General features: G+C 38.6%; 2 protein-coding genes across 2 annotated transcripts in view; one reads left to right on the plus strand and one right to left on the minus strand.

Annotated features, from left to right (window-relative positions):
• mafk (MAF bZIP transcription factor K) lies at positions 1-12,743 on the plus strand. The gene is made up of 3 exons (XM_014968989.2): positions 1-657; positions 8,574-8,652; positions 8,737-12,743. Exons 1-3 carry the CDS (start codon positions 494-496, stop codon positions 9,169-9,171), a joined length of 678 nt encoding a protein of 225 aa, XP_014824475.1. The 5' UTR covers positions 1-493; the 3' UTR covers positions 9,172-12,743.
• tmem184a (transmembrane protein 184a) overlaps positions 12,581-15,853 on the minus strand; it is a 19,553-nt gene continuing 16,280 nt past the window's right edge. The window contains exon 9 of the mRNA XM_014968988.2: positions 12,581-14,222. Within this exon, the coding sequence (XP_014824474.1) occupies positions 13,993-14,222 (230 nt within the window). The 3' untranslated portion in view covers positions 12,581-13,992. The remainder of the gene's footprint in view (positions 14,223-15,853) is intronic.

Below are 15,853 nucleotides of genomic sequence, written 5' to 3' on the forward strand. Positions count from 1 at the left end.
CATATTTAAGGTCAGTAGTTAATTACCCAAAATAGCAGTGACGCCACATGCTGCAGTTAAAATAAGAGAAATCCTGTGACTTCTGGGCTACTACTCTGCATACTTTCCCCAGGAATGGAATGCTGCTGCTCCCAAAAGGCAGACAGAGCGGGTGGGGAGGGGGAGCGTCGCTGTTTTCCCTCCGTTAAAGCACATTTTTGAATACCTTGTAGCTCAAACCTGGCCATGAACGTGTGCGCTCACAGAACAGGCGGCTCGTCTGGCGGAGAGAGCAACAAGTACAGCAAGTAAACTGCTGGCAAACCGACTTTGATTTGTTTTGTAAAGTAAGCAAAAGCGGTTGCCAGCAGTATCTGTCTTCTATTTCTGGCCTCCTCCCCCCCGCCCCGGGCCCCCCTCTCTAGACTGACGTCAGCAGAAAGTTATTTTCATGAATGGAGGGGGCGGTCACGAGGAACCGGTGACGTGAGCGCTTGCGGAAGCAGAGCGTGGAATGTTGGTACATTGTTGTTGTTTTGTAGTTAATTCAGTACGAGGATACACCACTACCCTCCTGCCGCGTCTCGCCGACTGGGTCAACTCACTTCGCCGCTTGGATAGGAAACTTACTCCGGTACCTTTACGCATCCCCGAGTACACATATCCGCGTTCACAGAGGTATGATTGTTTTTTTTTTTCTTTTTCTTTATTTCTTTCTTTCTTTCTTTTTTCTAGAATATGTTTTGACATTCCTCAGAAAATTGCTGAAATTTGTCACGCTGATGTATAGGCGCAGACACGCTGGTGTTGGATTCACTGGCCGGTTAGGAAGCTTATTGGTAGTGGTTCTGGAAGTTTATGTTGACTTTGTGGATTGTTTGAGCCGAGAGGACACGTGTTGGTGCTGGAGAAAAGAAAAAAGAAAAAAAAGAAATAGTGCACAGAAAGTGAGTGCATTTGAAGTGAGGAAATTATCAGAACTACTGAAGATGTTTTCCCTCTTTTTTATTATTGTTACTTTACTAAAGTAAAGCCATAAAAAATACTTTAATTTATCATCCTTAAGTTTTTTATAGTAAAATAATTTGCATGTCTGAAACCTTTGAAAATAAACTAGCATCAAAATAGCCTATAACAGCATTGCGTCAAAGCTGAACACTCACTTAAAAATGACAAGACCATCGTATATCATTACGAATTGAAAACACACTTTTTAAAACTTTTTATAATGGTCGTGTTTTTCAATTAAAAAAAAAAAAAAAAAAAAAAAAACATATCGCCAGTCGATCAGGTTTTTAAGGAAAGTGGAAGTGAAATAATCCAAGAATTTCCACCTGTCTCAGCTGAAACTATTTCCACGCACATTTTTCACAACCTTATAGGTTGTTTCTAACACTCAATAATAGGTTCCCCCTTTGCAAAATGCCAGTCTACGGTTTTTGACATCGGAATCAACACGTGGTCTGCATTGTAGACATGTGGGAGAAAGGGCACCAGAGACCACCGGGGCTGACTAGTCCGTTGCAGGAGGGAGGAGGGGGAGGAAGGGGCATATTTCCACAAACAGTAAACCACTCAAATGGAACAAGTGCCCCTATCTTATCACTTGCTTCATTACGATTTCTGGGGAACAGAAATCGTCATTTCTTGGGTCAAGATAAGGGAGACATCCTGTAAGGGCCAATGACATAATGGCACATGATTCTCATTACTTTAGCATTATCTTCTCCACAACATTTTGGACTTGTGGTCCAGTGATCAATAAATGGAAAATATTTGTCTCTCAATGGTTTATTCCACTGAGATCTGCCACAGATCCGGAGCCAGGAGGATGTTCTGATTCACTTTTGTTTCTGGTGGGCGCCTTTCAGCCTGAAGGAGGGAGAGGGTAGCGTGTGTATTGCGCTGTCATAAGGTTAACATGTGGCTCAGTCACCAAAGTGATGATGTGTTTTTTTTGGAGGGAGAACTTGCAACAGCTGACTCATTGTGCCACCAAAGCACTCGAAGAGAATTTCCCCCCAAACAGGCAGCATATATATATATATATATATATATATATATATATATATATATATATATATATATATATATATATATATATATATATATATATATATATATATATATATATATATATATATATGTATGTATGTATGGATATATTATATATACACAGTTTATTCTCAGGGTTTACCATTTTGTCTGGTCAAATCAGTGTCACCGATTGCACAAGGCGTTGCGGTGAAATGTTGTGAAAGTGAAATATTTGTGGTCACTTATGGTATGATTCACATGGAACACGTTCACTGTGGTGTGTTTTGCTCCTCTTGTTGGAATAAAAGAAGTCTTGTTGATAATTACCTTTAAGCATCATACATTTTTAATACTGTTGGATGTACAAAGTGGGGTATAAACAGGAAAAATAACACATAATTGAATGAAGATGTGTTTTTCTTCTTGAAACAGTTCTCTCTGCCACTTAAAATTGCAAATAGGGTTTTTTTTTCTCTGCTTTTCCTATTAAAGTCTTAAAAGGTTCCTTTCAAGCTTGTAATGTTTCAACAGAGCTGGTCTCAGGTTGTCCAGGGACCCAGGGGCTAATTTCCACCACAGCCCCACTAATGTCAAAGGGTGTGGTGATACATCCAGCTCACAAGACCAAAGACACCATTGTGATTGTGAGAACAAGAACAGAATCTATGAAACTTATTTTTTTATTTATTCTTTTGCTTTCATAAACAAAAGTAAAAAAAAATCATGGGCCTTAACAAATATGTAATTAGAGTAAAAAATAATAGATTTAAAGAGTCTCTGGTTTTATATTTTGTGATTTCTTTCTTTGATGAATATCTGTTTGGTGTGGGATTTTCCAGTCTATGTCTAATGAGACTATTTTAGATTTGATCTAGAGGTGATCACATTCACTCTAGTCTCATTTTTGTCTTAATAGGAAACTTCAGTGCTGATAGCTAAACTATTGGCCGGCTCAGTATTCTTGCATTACTTATAAATTGTTCCTATGTTACTATGTTGTCACTCCTACAGTTTAATGTTTTCCAAAGAGCATAAAAAAATTGGCATTTAAATTATTTCAAGTTTAAGTAGGCCTCATTAGTATTTATACTCATGTTGCTAGCCAACCAAACGAGGAATAACTTAAGCACTTTTTTCCACGTGGACTTGAAAATAAGACTTTCAAACAGATAGGTCAAGCTCAAAGCAGTCATCTTCATGTCCAGGCCAGAGATTTTATTGCACTTTCCTAATTTCTCATTTATGCCGAGCATGTTTTTGTTTTGCTTTGAGAGTTTGCCACAGCTCGCTTTGAAGGAACTATTGAGCCTGAACTAATACCTTAAAAGGAGAGCACAGATATAATTAAACAGAGTTTTATTGAACAGACATGAGCAGTGTAACAGACATGAGCAGAGAGTTATGTACCAGCAGTAAATAACTCTTTTATTTTGCTTAACAGATCAGATTTTCTTTAAAGGTCTAGCTAAGCAATGCTGGATCAAAAGCAAAATAAACTTTTGCCATCTTAAAAAAAAACAAACCCCGGCAACCTCAGAAATGGCGTAGCAATTTCAGAGAATTACTCTTATTTTATCAATCATTAAACAGCTGTCTTGTTTCACTGTTTCTTTATGGGGATGGCATTTTTCCCAACCTGACCTGCGAAATATTCACTGCTATTTTAAATTATTTCCCCGCAGCTACTGGGGGGACCCTCAGAAGCTGCATGTGACGCTTACACTGTGGGCTGGTTCTGGGTTTTATCTATTCTTTTTTGGCTTCTTACCACTGTGGTGAGAATAAACGGTGATCAGCAGGGCAAACAAATAATGCAAAGCATTCAAAGTGGTGGTGTTTTTATTGCTTTAAAAGTTGCAGGAAAACCTCTCAACTATTCACTAAAATTAATGTATGGAACCCTGCTGATGATCATTTTCTTGCTCACTCATATTTAATGTCAGTGTAAAAAAAAAAGTGAATAGAAGTGCGTGTTTCCTCCCTGCATTCCTAACATTTCTATCTCAGTGTCTGGGAGAATATCTTTTCCGTGAGTCCTCCTCCCTTTCCGCACAAAGGTTCCGGCTGATCGTAGCAACTATTTCCAAAGTTCTCTGTACTTTTCCTTCCTTTCTCTGAAACAACGGGATTTTCCAGGAAACGTCAGATCAGGAGGGTGTGATTCCCTGCCGCTGGTCGTCGCTTTTACCCGTAAACAGCATGACTCACCATGCAGTTATGCTCTCCGTTTCCTTTGCATAACATCCCACCAAATGTGCTGCGCTGGAGAAAGAGCAAAGTGCCACGCACGTCAGTCGGGAGCAAAAATCTCCTCGCATTCTTGAATAAGTGTGGGAAAAGCTTTCTTAGAAGAGTCTAGACAAATCTGTTTTCTGTTTACTTCAGACTTATAAAGGAACAAAGACAAGTCAGCTCTTTTTTAGCTCCAGTGTATGAGCTCATAACTCTTTTGATAAGCTGTTTATTTTAGGAGGCAACTGGGCCCCACAGTATCATGCTGTAACCACGATTTGGTAATAGTTGGTGTCACTGATCATGCGGAAAAGTTTACTGAACCTCTTTTTGAGTCAAGTTGTTTTGGATTCACTCGTCTTGTTTCTATTTGCCTTCTTACGTTAATGCTAAGCGCAGGCTTTTGGGTGTCAGAAGTCTGTTAGAGTCTCCTTCTAATAAACTGCATATTTAGTTGAAACGAGTTATTTTAATTTACATAACCTTTTGTCTTCACTGACTTTATATAAGATGGGGAAATTTTTACTTATCAAAAAATGTCAGAAGGATGAGAATTGTTTTTGATTGATTGATTGATTTTTAAAATTTACTTCGCATTTGGAATTTTACTCTGAGATTTGCTATTATACCTGTAAATAGTCTGGAAAAGCCCAGCTGATGATTTCATAGATTTATAAACTTCTTTTTAAATTATTTAAAATGATGACATGTCTGTATATGTATTTACATGGAAACCATCAAATGCACTGTTTCGTTGTATGATCATTGAATCAGCTAAGATCAGGAAGAGATTGATGAACCTTAATAAGTCTTAATAACCCTTCATCTCAGTGTCTCTAACCCTCTTGTGAGCTTTAACATCTCAGTTACAAAAAAAAATAAATAACACACAGTGTGGGCATGAAAGGATGTTAAAGTTTATCCTACATGTTAAACATGTTACTGGGAGCATTGTTTGCACGGAATCTAACTTTCTTCAAAAAATACTGCATTTAAGCAATTTGTTGCACTAACTGATATTGTGATTACTGTGAAGCAATATGTTGTGCAGCTCTGTCAACCTCATATTAAAAGCAAATGAAGATTCTGGCTGAAATTGGCGAGATCAGTTCATTATCATTATGCTGAATGATCTGAAAGAGCACTCAGAGGAAGAAGCCATAGCTCCAAAGGTGGCACAACAAAAAGACAGATTTCAGTTGCAAATACGGGAAGTATGGCCTTTTGATTCTCTGTTGAAATTAAAACTGAATATGTCTAAACTTCCAAAATTAAATAAATTAAAGAAATAACCTGCTAAGAAAATCTTGCTCTTTATCATGGCCTTTCGCAAACAAATATTTTTCTAATGCTAGAATTCCAATAACACCAAACGTTTTGGCTGATTATTTGTCAGACATTTGGGGGACAAAGTTTTAGTTATACATTTAAACGTTTAAACAGATCCACTAAGAATGTGCACAGCTCTCTCTCTCTAGTGTGCTGCTGAGTAAAAGTTATCCTTAGCTATTAGTCACTAGACATGTTTCTGCAATGATGAAACATATGGAACCTGAGAGTTAAAAGTGGTCTGTATTGTTTATGTTTCCTTCCTCAAAGAGTGATGGTGAAGTGCTTGCTTGCACACATGTGCAAAGGCTGCAGATGATTTGTTTGGGCAAGCAGTGGATGTGAGACTCTTCTGAATTCCAGACATTTTGGAATTTTTGCAACCATTATGCTAAGAGTGGGGATATTGGGACCCCCTTGCCTCATACACGAGTACATCACAGAACATATTTCAGAATACATGCGTTCTCTCTCCCGAGAAGATTTACCCATACGCATGTGAGAGATTGCACATGTGTGCTCACTCAGGAATGCAATTTAGTTTGCAGTTGTTGTTTTTTTGTTTTTTTTTGTACCCGCCATCTGCGGCTTTGCTTTGAGGAATTTACTCAGGCTGCCTTATGGAAAACCTGATCTAAGTCGGTTTCTTGACTGTGTTGAGAAGCCATGTTTTGTTTGTGTCTCGTCTTTACGAGTGGATTTGGTTGTGTGACATAATTGCCACTTTCCCTCTGAGGAAACTTGATTATGAAAACCATACCGGCGTGCAAGTTGCAAAAAGAATAAGCACATGGCTGAAGAATTTCAGGGCAACAACTCGTCTTCTGGATTCTGGCCGGAGGCCCCTTTTCAAGAAAGGGAGGCCTTACACCACTTTTTCAAGACTTTCAAGACAACAAATATAACAAGGGATCCCTTTTGACACAATACTACTCAAAATTGTCATGCTATAGACCAACTTGTTTCAGGAAATACTTTATTTAAAGCTTCTGAAATATCGATAAAGCGATGCTCTCTAGTGTAAATGAGACATTAGACCGGATCGTTCTCAAAACTCTAAACAAATGTTTACACACATAGTTTAACACCTTTCATGTATTTTGCTTCTGTTTATTTTCCGTTTAACTGTTCTAAGGGAAGTTCTTGACGTTGCAGAGTATCACGGTTGTTTTTCAGTTTCACTTCCCTGCAGTTTTCAACCGCATTCTACAAACTCTTGAATTAGCATAGACCTATTTATGGCCTAAAATGTGAAAACATGATGAATATCACGAAGTGAAACACTGCAGCACCCGGAGCGTTTTTTTTCAAGTGAAAGCCGCATTTCAAAGCGCTGTAGAGGATATTTGTTCTCCCTCTGAAGTATCACTTATCACATACTCTCCTAGATTTGTTTAGTTGGCAGAATTTTATGTCAGCAGTGTGAGCTAAAAATATCCACTAGAGTTAAATAAGGGCATGGAGCAGTTCAGGAAAGCCCAATGTAAGAGGATCCAACCGGAGAAAGACAGCCTTAAATCGATAGACTACATTGTCTCTCAACAAAAATACATCACTGACTGTAAAGGAAACTATTTCCCTGTGACATTCTCCCTCCTGGAATTTTCCACCGCTGTACTCCTCTGTAAAGTTCAGCATAACTGCAAATGTTATACTGATGTGGGATGAAAGAGTGGAGCACTGCAGCCTGACAGTAGACCCACAGACATCATATTAAAGGATTAAACACTCTGCAAAAGACAGGATACGAGCTAACTGGTAAAATTAAGAGAAATATCACAGAAGCTAAGTTTAAGAGAGAGTATTATGATCACATTTAAGAAAGTTTGAGTTTCTTGTTAACACTATCCAAGGGCCATACTGCGGTTATGAATGAGAGTTGTTTACCCTTTTGCTGACCATGTGACTCACGCTCCCACGCCCATTCACAGGGCGTTTCCATGGTAGCTGCGGAGCATGGAACAGTGAACTCCCAGTCAGGCTGGTCTGCAGGTTCTGAAATGGAGCCTTGGGGGGATGTGTGCCACACTTGCTCAGTTTTTTTTTCTCCCCTTTTCTTTTTCTTGTTCTTTGGTCATAAGAGCAGCCTGAGAAACCTGTTCCGCTGTATAATAAGTGCCAAGGGGGCTTAAAAAAAACCCCCAACTCTGACGGACACACAGAAAGTTTAAATCTTTAAAGAGTTCTATGAAAGAAAAACCTGGTGGGGCTTAGCTGTTTTATTTCTGCTTGTTCTAATGAACAAGTTTGGCTCACCTCACTCTTAGCAGAAAAGACAAACGCTGTCAAAAACTGATGAGGTTTAACGTGGAGGCTTGCTGCCATCTGCTGGCATGTGTAAGCCAAGCTACTGTCAAAACTGTTACAAGGAGAAAAAAATATATAGTCTTCAGTAAAGCTTATAGTGAGATTGGGACATTTGTCAGTCTTTATTCAATGAAGTGAAATGACCAAACTTTAATTAACCTAACCTATGCATTACATGACAACCAGTTTAGAAACATACAAGATTTTACTTGAACAAGTGTTGTTTCTAGCCAATGTGATGGGTTTTGCTGATAAAGAGCAATCAAAGCTTTTTAGAATTCTATAGTTATATAAAATCAGATCTACAAATAAATAAGCTTTATTTCCAAAAGTATTTCCTCATCTATCCAAATAATTGTATGTTGTTCAGATGTTTAGCAATAGTCTTGCTCGATACTCTAAAACAAATGGCATCAAAAACTGGTGATTATGACCATTCAGTTCAAGGACAACGTTCATTATTGGGAGTGAGATTTGTCAGGGCAGAGCGAGAAATGGAAAGAAAATCTAAATTCTCAGTCCAAATGAATCCGCTTTTGGCAACTCTGAAAATTGTCCTTCGTCGACGAAAGTGGAATGGGTAGCTGGTACTGATAAGGTCAACTAAATGTGCTGCCAATCACCTTTAACATGCTGCTCTCCAGCTAGTTGAAGTTAAACAGTCTGTTTTTTATCCGTTTCATTTTCAGTGCAACTTCTGTGAGGTTCTGGTCAGTTTTCTGCATGCAGGGAATGACGACTCATTTCAAGACAAGCAAAGCTTTAAGGGTAAGCCTCATGAATTTAAGAAATGCTTCATAAAATTGCTTTCGCACGTGGAGTTGTTCTTTACTCACTACCCACCTCCGGCAGGTCAAGAAGGAGACGGGTGAGAATGCCCCGGCGCTTAGCGACGATGAGTTGGTGGCCATGTCGGTGCGGGAGCTAAACCAGCACCTGCGTGGACTGACGAAGGAAGACGTCGTCCGGCTGAAGCAGCGGCGACGGACCCTGAAGAACCGAGGCTATGCAGCCAGCTGCCGCATCAAGCGTGTCACCCAGAAGGAAGAGCTGGAGAGACAAAAGACAGAGCTGCAGCAGGAGGTGGACAAGCTGGCCAGAGAGAATGCCAGCATGAGGTTGGAGCTGGATGCGCTGCGAGCTAAGTACGAGGCCTTGCAGTGTTTCGCCAGGACTGTGACCCGGGGGCCAATCTCACCCGGCAAAGTGGCCACCACCAGCGTCATCACCATTGTCAAGTCGGCTAACCACAACACCAGCCCCGCCCCGTTCTCAGCTCCCTCTTAGTGCTGACAGGACTGGGCTTTCCCTTCTTTTGCCTGGTCTTTGCTGGCTCTGACGCATCCTGAAGCCAGTCATCCTGTACTGAGAGGATCCTCAGTAGTTTGTTAGACTGAAGGATCGGATGCCAGGCTCTGTCACGTAATGCTGCATTCACAGTTCTGTCTCCGTTCGCCTGCCTCTTACACAATCTATACTGTCTGCACACTGTTCACAACCCCGTCCCAACCCCCAGCACCGGCAGGGTATTGGGCCTCTGTGACCCGACCTCTGTGACTGATGGTAGAGATTTATTACAGTTTGTCTTACCGGTGTAATACTTGATGCTGCAGAACATAAAATACAAATGATTTGACTTTATGGGAGTATAGCTATTTGCCATTTGTGTAAATTTACATAAAAAACTGTAAATTTTGAAGCTGTTGCCTTAAAGATCTATAAGTACTCTACAACTAAGATGCAGTTCAGCACAACAAGGTGTTAAATTTCCCAGGATTAAAGTCTAGAGGTTTCTCAACAGTTTCCAGTGATATAAGAGATGGATGAAACTGAAGTTTTCTCAGATTTTCATTTGTTCTTGAGCTTGTTTAGCTTATGCTAATCCATAAAAGAAGCTGTTAAGGGGATAACTGACAAACATATATTTGTGTTTCATGTTTGGACAACCCTGGTGTGGGTAACATTAATTGGAAGGCATTGCCAAATCCAGAGGATCTCTCCTCCATGTTTGCTTCAATTATGAAACATACCTAAAGGTCCTAATTTTTTCGCCATTGTTGTTAAAAAGGTTAAAAGGTATTAAAGTCATTGTAAAGTTTGTTTGGGAAGTGTTGGGTGTAATTCTGATGGCTATTTTATGGCCCCATGACTTTTTTTTTTGTGGTAACATTAACAGGTTTTAAACCTTTTTGCAGCTCAACTTACGACTAACTTTTTTACATTTGAATGTGCTTAGAAAGCAGATTGAGATAAATTTGCTTGTAATAATAGCATTTACTTCATTATAGCACTTATAACTGTAACGATACAGTATAAAGTAAATTACAAGATGCAACAATGAAATTATGCTTGTATGTACTGGGGCTTAAATGTGCGATGATGATGATGTGATGGGAATATTTAGTGGAAGTCTAAAGTTAGCAAGGATGGTAAACTCTGCTGCACTTGCAATGTTTGGTGGGTAATCCATATTGGATATAGTGATAATGAAAGTAGTCCTTGTAAAAATCAACTTTCTTCCTGTATATTACAGATTAAAGGTGACAAATCCTCTTCTAGTTATATTGTCACTTACGTTGATAAACTCCGTCCAGACATAAAAAAAAAAAAAAATCATTCCTACCGCTGGGTCACAAGAAGTGCTGCTGCCGCCGGTGTTGGTATTTTTTTTTATTTTTTTTTACAACCAGTAGCTATTTACTTTGCATCTGACACACTCTTCTTCTACAAGAGAAACTCCTGACGCTTGTCTTCACCAAAAACATATGTTAAATGCAGTAAATGCCTTTTTCTCTCTATGAACATCTTGCATTATTTAAATATAAAGATGACTTGAAAACAAGCTGTTCCTACAGAGGATCCATTCCTAAATTGGAGTCAATGCAATAGAGACTGCTCATGTCAGGATTTTTTCTTGCCTAAGAAGACATGACTGTTCTTCCCCTGTTCAGAAGCTGCAAAGAACAGAATGGGGAACTATGCTGCTGTACAACCTGCTGTGATTTTATTTTGTTTAAGCAGGGGCATTGCTGTGTTCTTAGTCCTTGAATTTTCACCCAGTTCTTTTATGTCCTTTGTTCTTTTTCTGATATCAGTTTTATACAATATACATACAAAAAAAAGTAAATATATATATATATATATACATATACGTGTATATTACTTATTTTTCTGCCTTTCACTATTCTGGGAGTGGTGTGTCTGTGTAATCACTCACTGAAGTTAGTGACATTGATGCTGACCGTTTTCAAATTGTACTCACATTTACGAGACGACTGTGTTTATAACTTAAAACCTTCATGTATTTATACTCGACAATTAACTACTTAAGGTTACATTTAGATGGCTCATAACCTGCAGCCTTGCAAACAGTGGAAACTGCAGCTACGTCAAATAAAAGCTCATTTAGAACTATTAGTAATGCACTAGTGTTAGGGAGATGTGAAGTGGACCTCAGTAGAATGTGATCAAGCAATAAACCATATTATAGAATCCTTCAGTGCACATTTTAAAGCACACATTTACGTTCCCACAGAGATGAGTGTTGTGAAGACTTGGAAAATGAAAGTGCATCGTCAGAGAGTCTTTAAACTTCCACGTTGAACATTTAAGGGTTTATAAGTTTTATGTGTAAACCTGGTGCAGACACCACAGGTTTTGAAGTGTACTCCATTATAGTGATGCTTTTAGTGCTTTATGTATTCAGCACCGTTAACCCAGACCTGTTAATGTGATGGTGTGTTTCAGTCCTAAAGTCAAAACCAATATCGTTCTGTTTGCGTAAGTCAATTTTTACACATTCATGACAAATAAAATGCAAAGTATTATGCTGACCTCTAGTGGTAAATCTTCAAAACTATTTATACACACTTGAACACTGAATCTGAGACTGGGGTGATTGATTTTGCGCACACCTTAATATTATACGTCTTGTTTCCTATTTTCCCATATAAAAATAAAACAAATTCCTTAGTCAAATAAGAGACAAACCTTTCTTTGGGTGAGTTAAATACACAATCACTGTATCCAGGCCAAGATACATGATGGTCTTTTCTTCTATGCAAATCAGTGGAAAATGTTTTTCCAATTAAATTGAACGGATGTTAGACAAAAATCTAGAAGGCTTTATTTGTGAGACGAGGCACAGCTATCTTCCTGCCGTAGATGTTTACTAGACTTAGTCCAGACATTTTTCTTTCCTCTTACAGATTGTGAATATATTTGGCAACATCCAGAAGTTAAGTTACCTTCCACCCAATACTTTTATATGAATTGTACATATATAGAGAAGTATATATAAAACTTGTATTTTGATCAAAATGTAAGAACTTTTATAGATTTTCTTTGAACATGTCTGATTAAATAAGCTTTTGACACCAGCTTTGCCAGTCTACAAGCTACTGTTTAAATTCAGCCATGTAGAGAATAGGCTAGAATACAGAAAGGACGACAAAAATCAAATATGGTTTTAGTAACTGCAGTTTGTTTTTTAGCCAAATTAGCTTGAAAAGGAAGAGTTTTTCCATAGTCTCACAGCAATAATTTGAGGCCAACTAGTTGCCATCCATACTAACCTTGAACGAGGACAGTAAATGGCAGCATACCAGTTATTTACCCTTTAAACTTGTCAATCTGCTCATATGTTTTGTATTTATTTCATTGGTTTGTGTAATTGTGTAAAAGAAGAACAGCTAAATTATTTTTATTTTGCATTTATTTACATGTTTTCTCAATGAACTACCCTTGTGTACAAATAAAACATTTTTTCTGCCCTGATTGAAATGAAAATATGGTAAATTATTCCTTTTAGTAGTATTGATGTGTTTTTATACCTCTAAATAAAATTTTCCTCATCAAAATGTTCAGTTTTTGTTGCATTAACGCTTTAGAAAAGTCAAATTTGAAGCCAGTTTAGCACTACTTTGTACATTTATGTTAATAAATGCCTTCCCAGAAAAAAAAAAAAAAAACACATACACATTGGCACAAGTTAAAAAAATAACTTAACAAAAAGGTCCCTGAAAAGCTATACTTGCATATAAATTTAACCATAAAAATTGAGAATAAAAAGTAAAATGTATAAATGTTCAATAGTTGAAATGGCCCGAACTTTTCACAATAAATAGAATAAAAATGTTCACAATTACATATTTGTACACAAACCATACTGAGCAGTACAATTAACACTAATCAACTTGTGAACACATTTCATGACCCTTGCAAGATGGGATAACATGAGCATTGAAATGAAATCATAAAAACTACACAAAAAATAGTCACAATAGAGAATATTCCTAAAAAAAAAAAAAAAAAAACTTAGCCTGTATTACATGGCTGTCTATTTGGGCTACTCTTTAGTATGCTGAGAAAATTAATGAGATGATCCAACTTCCCTTTTTGTAGACAACGGGTTTATCTAATTTATGCCTGCTATGGTGGATACAAAGGATAGTGAAGTGCAGTTTGAATTGCCTGCTCCAAAACTAATACGTCTTTGAACAAAAGCCTTTCATTCGTCAGGAAACCATGCCGAGGAATGCTCAGCAAATACTTCAAACAAGCAGATGTGAGTAACGGTCCATGAAGTGCCATTCTCAGCCATTGCCGGCTTCCCCTGCCTCCCACCTGGAGTCACATATTAATCATCCGCTCTTTGAAACTGACATGATTCAGATGGAACGCACTTCAGACAGCCAGAGAGGCTGCCGTGGCGAGATGGCGCGGACGGAGTCGGTGTCGGGGGGCGGGGGGGGACGCAGCTGAAAATCCGGCAGCTTGATTTAAGGGAAGCGCGTGGCTCCTGAATCGTGTGATGAAGTGAAGATGACATGTCATTTTCTAGATTATCGCAGCAAGATGGAGACGGATAAGTTGTCGGCACATTCAGCGGCGAAATATAAAACTTAAAATTTCATGCACATCCTCTGATTAAAATCATCATTACAGAAGCAGGTAGTCCTGTCTAAGTACTTGCGAAAATGAACCGCCTGTGTTCAGCCCAGCTCTGTGAGTAATGCAACACAGCTTTTTTTTTTTTTTTTTTCCCCAGGGAGTCAGAGGTAAAGGTGGAAAGGGCACCAACACCTGGGTCTCTTGCTGGAAAAATGCCTAGAACTCATCATCTGATGTAATCAGCATGATTTTGTCAGACTTGCGAGAGCTCTTGTTGCCCGTGGCCACTTTTCCATTAGTGCTGGGCTGGCTGACCTCCTGTGTGGATTGCTGAGTGTACTGTTGATAGGCTGGCGAGAAGTTGTGGATGGCGTCCTGAACCATGTCGCCTGGGTTTATGGTTTCCTTCAAGCCGCTGGAGATGCTCTGCATTGGGGGAAGATTCTCTGCAGAAACAAAACGATAAAGTTTTTTGTTTTTTTTCCATGTACAAAACTGTGCTGTTACTTTTTTTTTTGCATGGCATAAATAACAGTGAAGGTAGGTGTAAAAAAAAAAAAAAAAAAAAAGCAAGAAACTTGTCACTTATCTGGAACCAGAAAGATTATGGTAATTATATCACATTTAATGTGTTCGTTACAATCTTTTTTCTTTGCCTTCTTGTTTTATTATCTGGGTTGTTGCTTCTTATGCTCCTAATCTGTGCTTTTCTCTGTCGCCTCATTTCTTCGGTGTCCTTTACCAAGAATGCTCTGAAAACTGAAGCTTGGTGTCCTAATGTGCGGTCACTGGCCATCTCAGGCCCCAGGGCTGCTTGTTCCTGATCTGTGACTGATGGTCCATCTCTGCGGCCCATTCCTTCCAAACTGTCATGCCCAATGTTCATCTCTGCTTTGAGACATCCTATATTCATTATCATGCCAGCCCACTCAGCTGTAATATAACTGACAATTAGCAGTGACAGTAATAACGACTTGTTCATAGGATTAAAACAGTAATCCTTAAGAGAACAATGTGCACCTTCAAAAGCGTTTCCATAATTACTACCTTGAATGCTAGATATTTTTCCCTTTATTTTATCCTCTGTCAGTCTTCTACGCACCATGCCTCACTTTCATGCATCGTTTTGGTTGTATCCGGCTTGGATGGTAATTTGCTTTATCTCTCTTTTCCTTTCCACCTCCCAGCTGCCCTCAGGCTCCTAGTATGTGAGCCAGTTTCTTCTGAAGGTTTACTCTGGTTAAATACATTTAAAAACGGTGCTTTTCCTTACGACTGCCTTTAGAGCATATCTAAACCAATGTTGCTTATGGGTTTCATTGCTTTATGTTCTACCACTAAATTATTCTGTTACAGCACATTGCAAAAGTGAAATATTCATAACTCCATTTAGATTGTCTACATTTTGTCACTACACAACAACGATAAAAAAAAAAAAAGCAATGACATGAATGTTTTAAAGCAAAGAATGTTTTTGTATCAGAATGGCCCAAACTGTGTGGCAAGACTTAAAATTGCCCATCAAGGACAATCCATCCAATCTGATCGAACTTTAGCAATTTTCCAAGGCAGATTAATTTAGTTTTCAGTTTATGTGCACAGCTGGTGTAGATATACTCCAAATGACTTGCAACTGTGCTTGCTGCGAAATGTGGTTCTACAACGTATTGACCTTAACATCACACCTTGTACATATTTCTTTTAGTACAAGCTAATTTTCTTCTACTCCACAAATCTGATACTTATATTTTTTTTGATTATCAACAACAGCAACAAAAAAAAATCCTACCATAAAGCTTTTTATTTTTTGGAGGAGTTATGGTGCAGGAGCGGCCTCGAAAAAACATAAGATTTTTGATGGTGAGAGAATACTTTTGCAAGACAGCGTAGAATAAATTATGTGTACTACGGCTTCAACGGCTTCAGCTCGGCTGCACACAAAAAAAAATCTGCATTGAGCAAATCAAGGTACACAGCATCAATAAAGCCACACTGTTGTAAGCTGTGCAGAATGAGGTCTGCAGAAGCAATCACAGACCCAGACCAGGCAAAGGAATTACCATTACCGTACAGATTT

This window comes from Poecilia mexicana, unplaced genomic scaffold (genome assembly GCF_051168715.1).
Source record: "Poecilia mexicana isolate PSO_F unplaced genomic scaffold, ASM5116871v1 scaffold_8, whole genome shotgun sequence".
Classification (NCBI taxonomy): Eukaryota; Metazoa; Chordata; class Actinopteri; order Cyprinodontiformes; family Poeciliidae; genus Poecilia; species Poecilia mexicana.

What these genes read in the sequence shown, in the direction of transcription:
- mafk (XM_014968989.2), top strand. Translation starts at nt 494, where the DNA reads ATGTTGGTACATTGTTGTTGTTTTGTAGTTAATTCAGTACGAGGATAC. An exon ending in ACATATCCGCGTTCACAGAG is followed by an intron (nt 658 to 8,573) that starts GTATGATTGTTT and finishes TTTCATTTTCAG; the next exon opens with TGCAACTTCTGTGAGGTTCT. An exon ending in AGACAAGCAAAGCTTTAAGG is followed by an intron (nt 8,653 to 8,736) that starts GTAAGCCTCATG and finishes CACCTCCGGCAG; the next exon opens with GTCAAGAAGGAGACGGGTGA.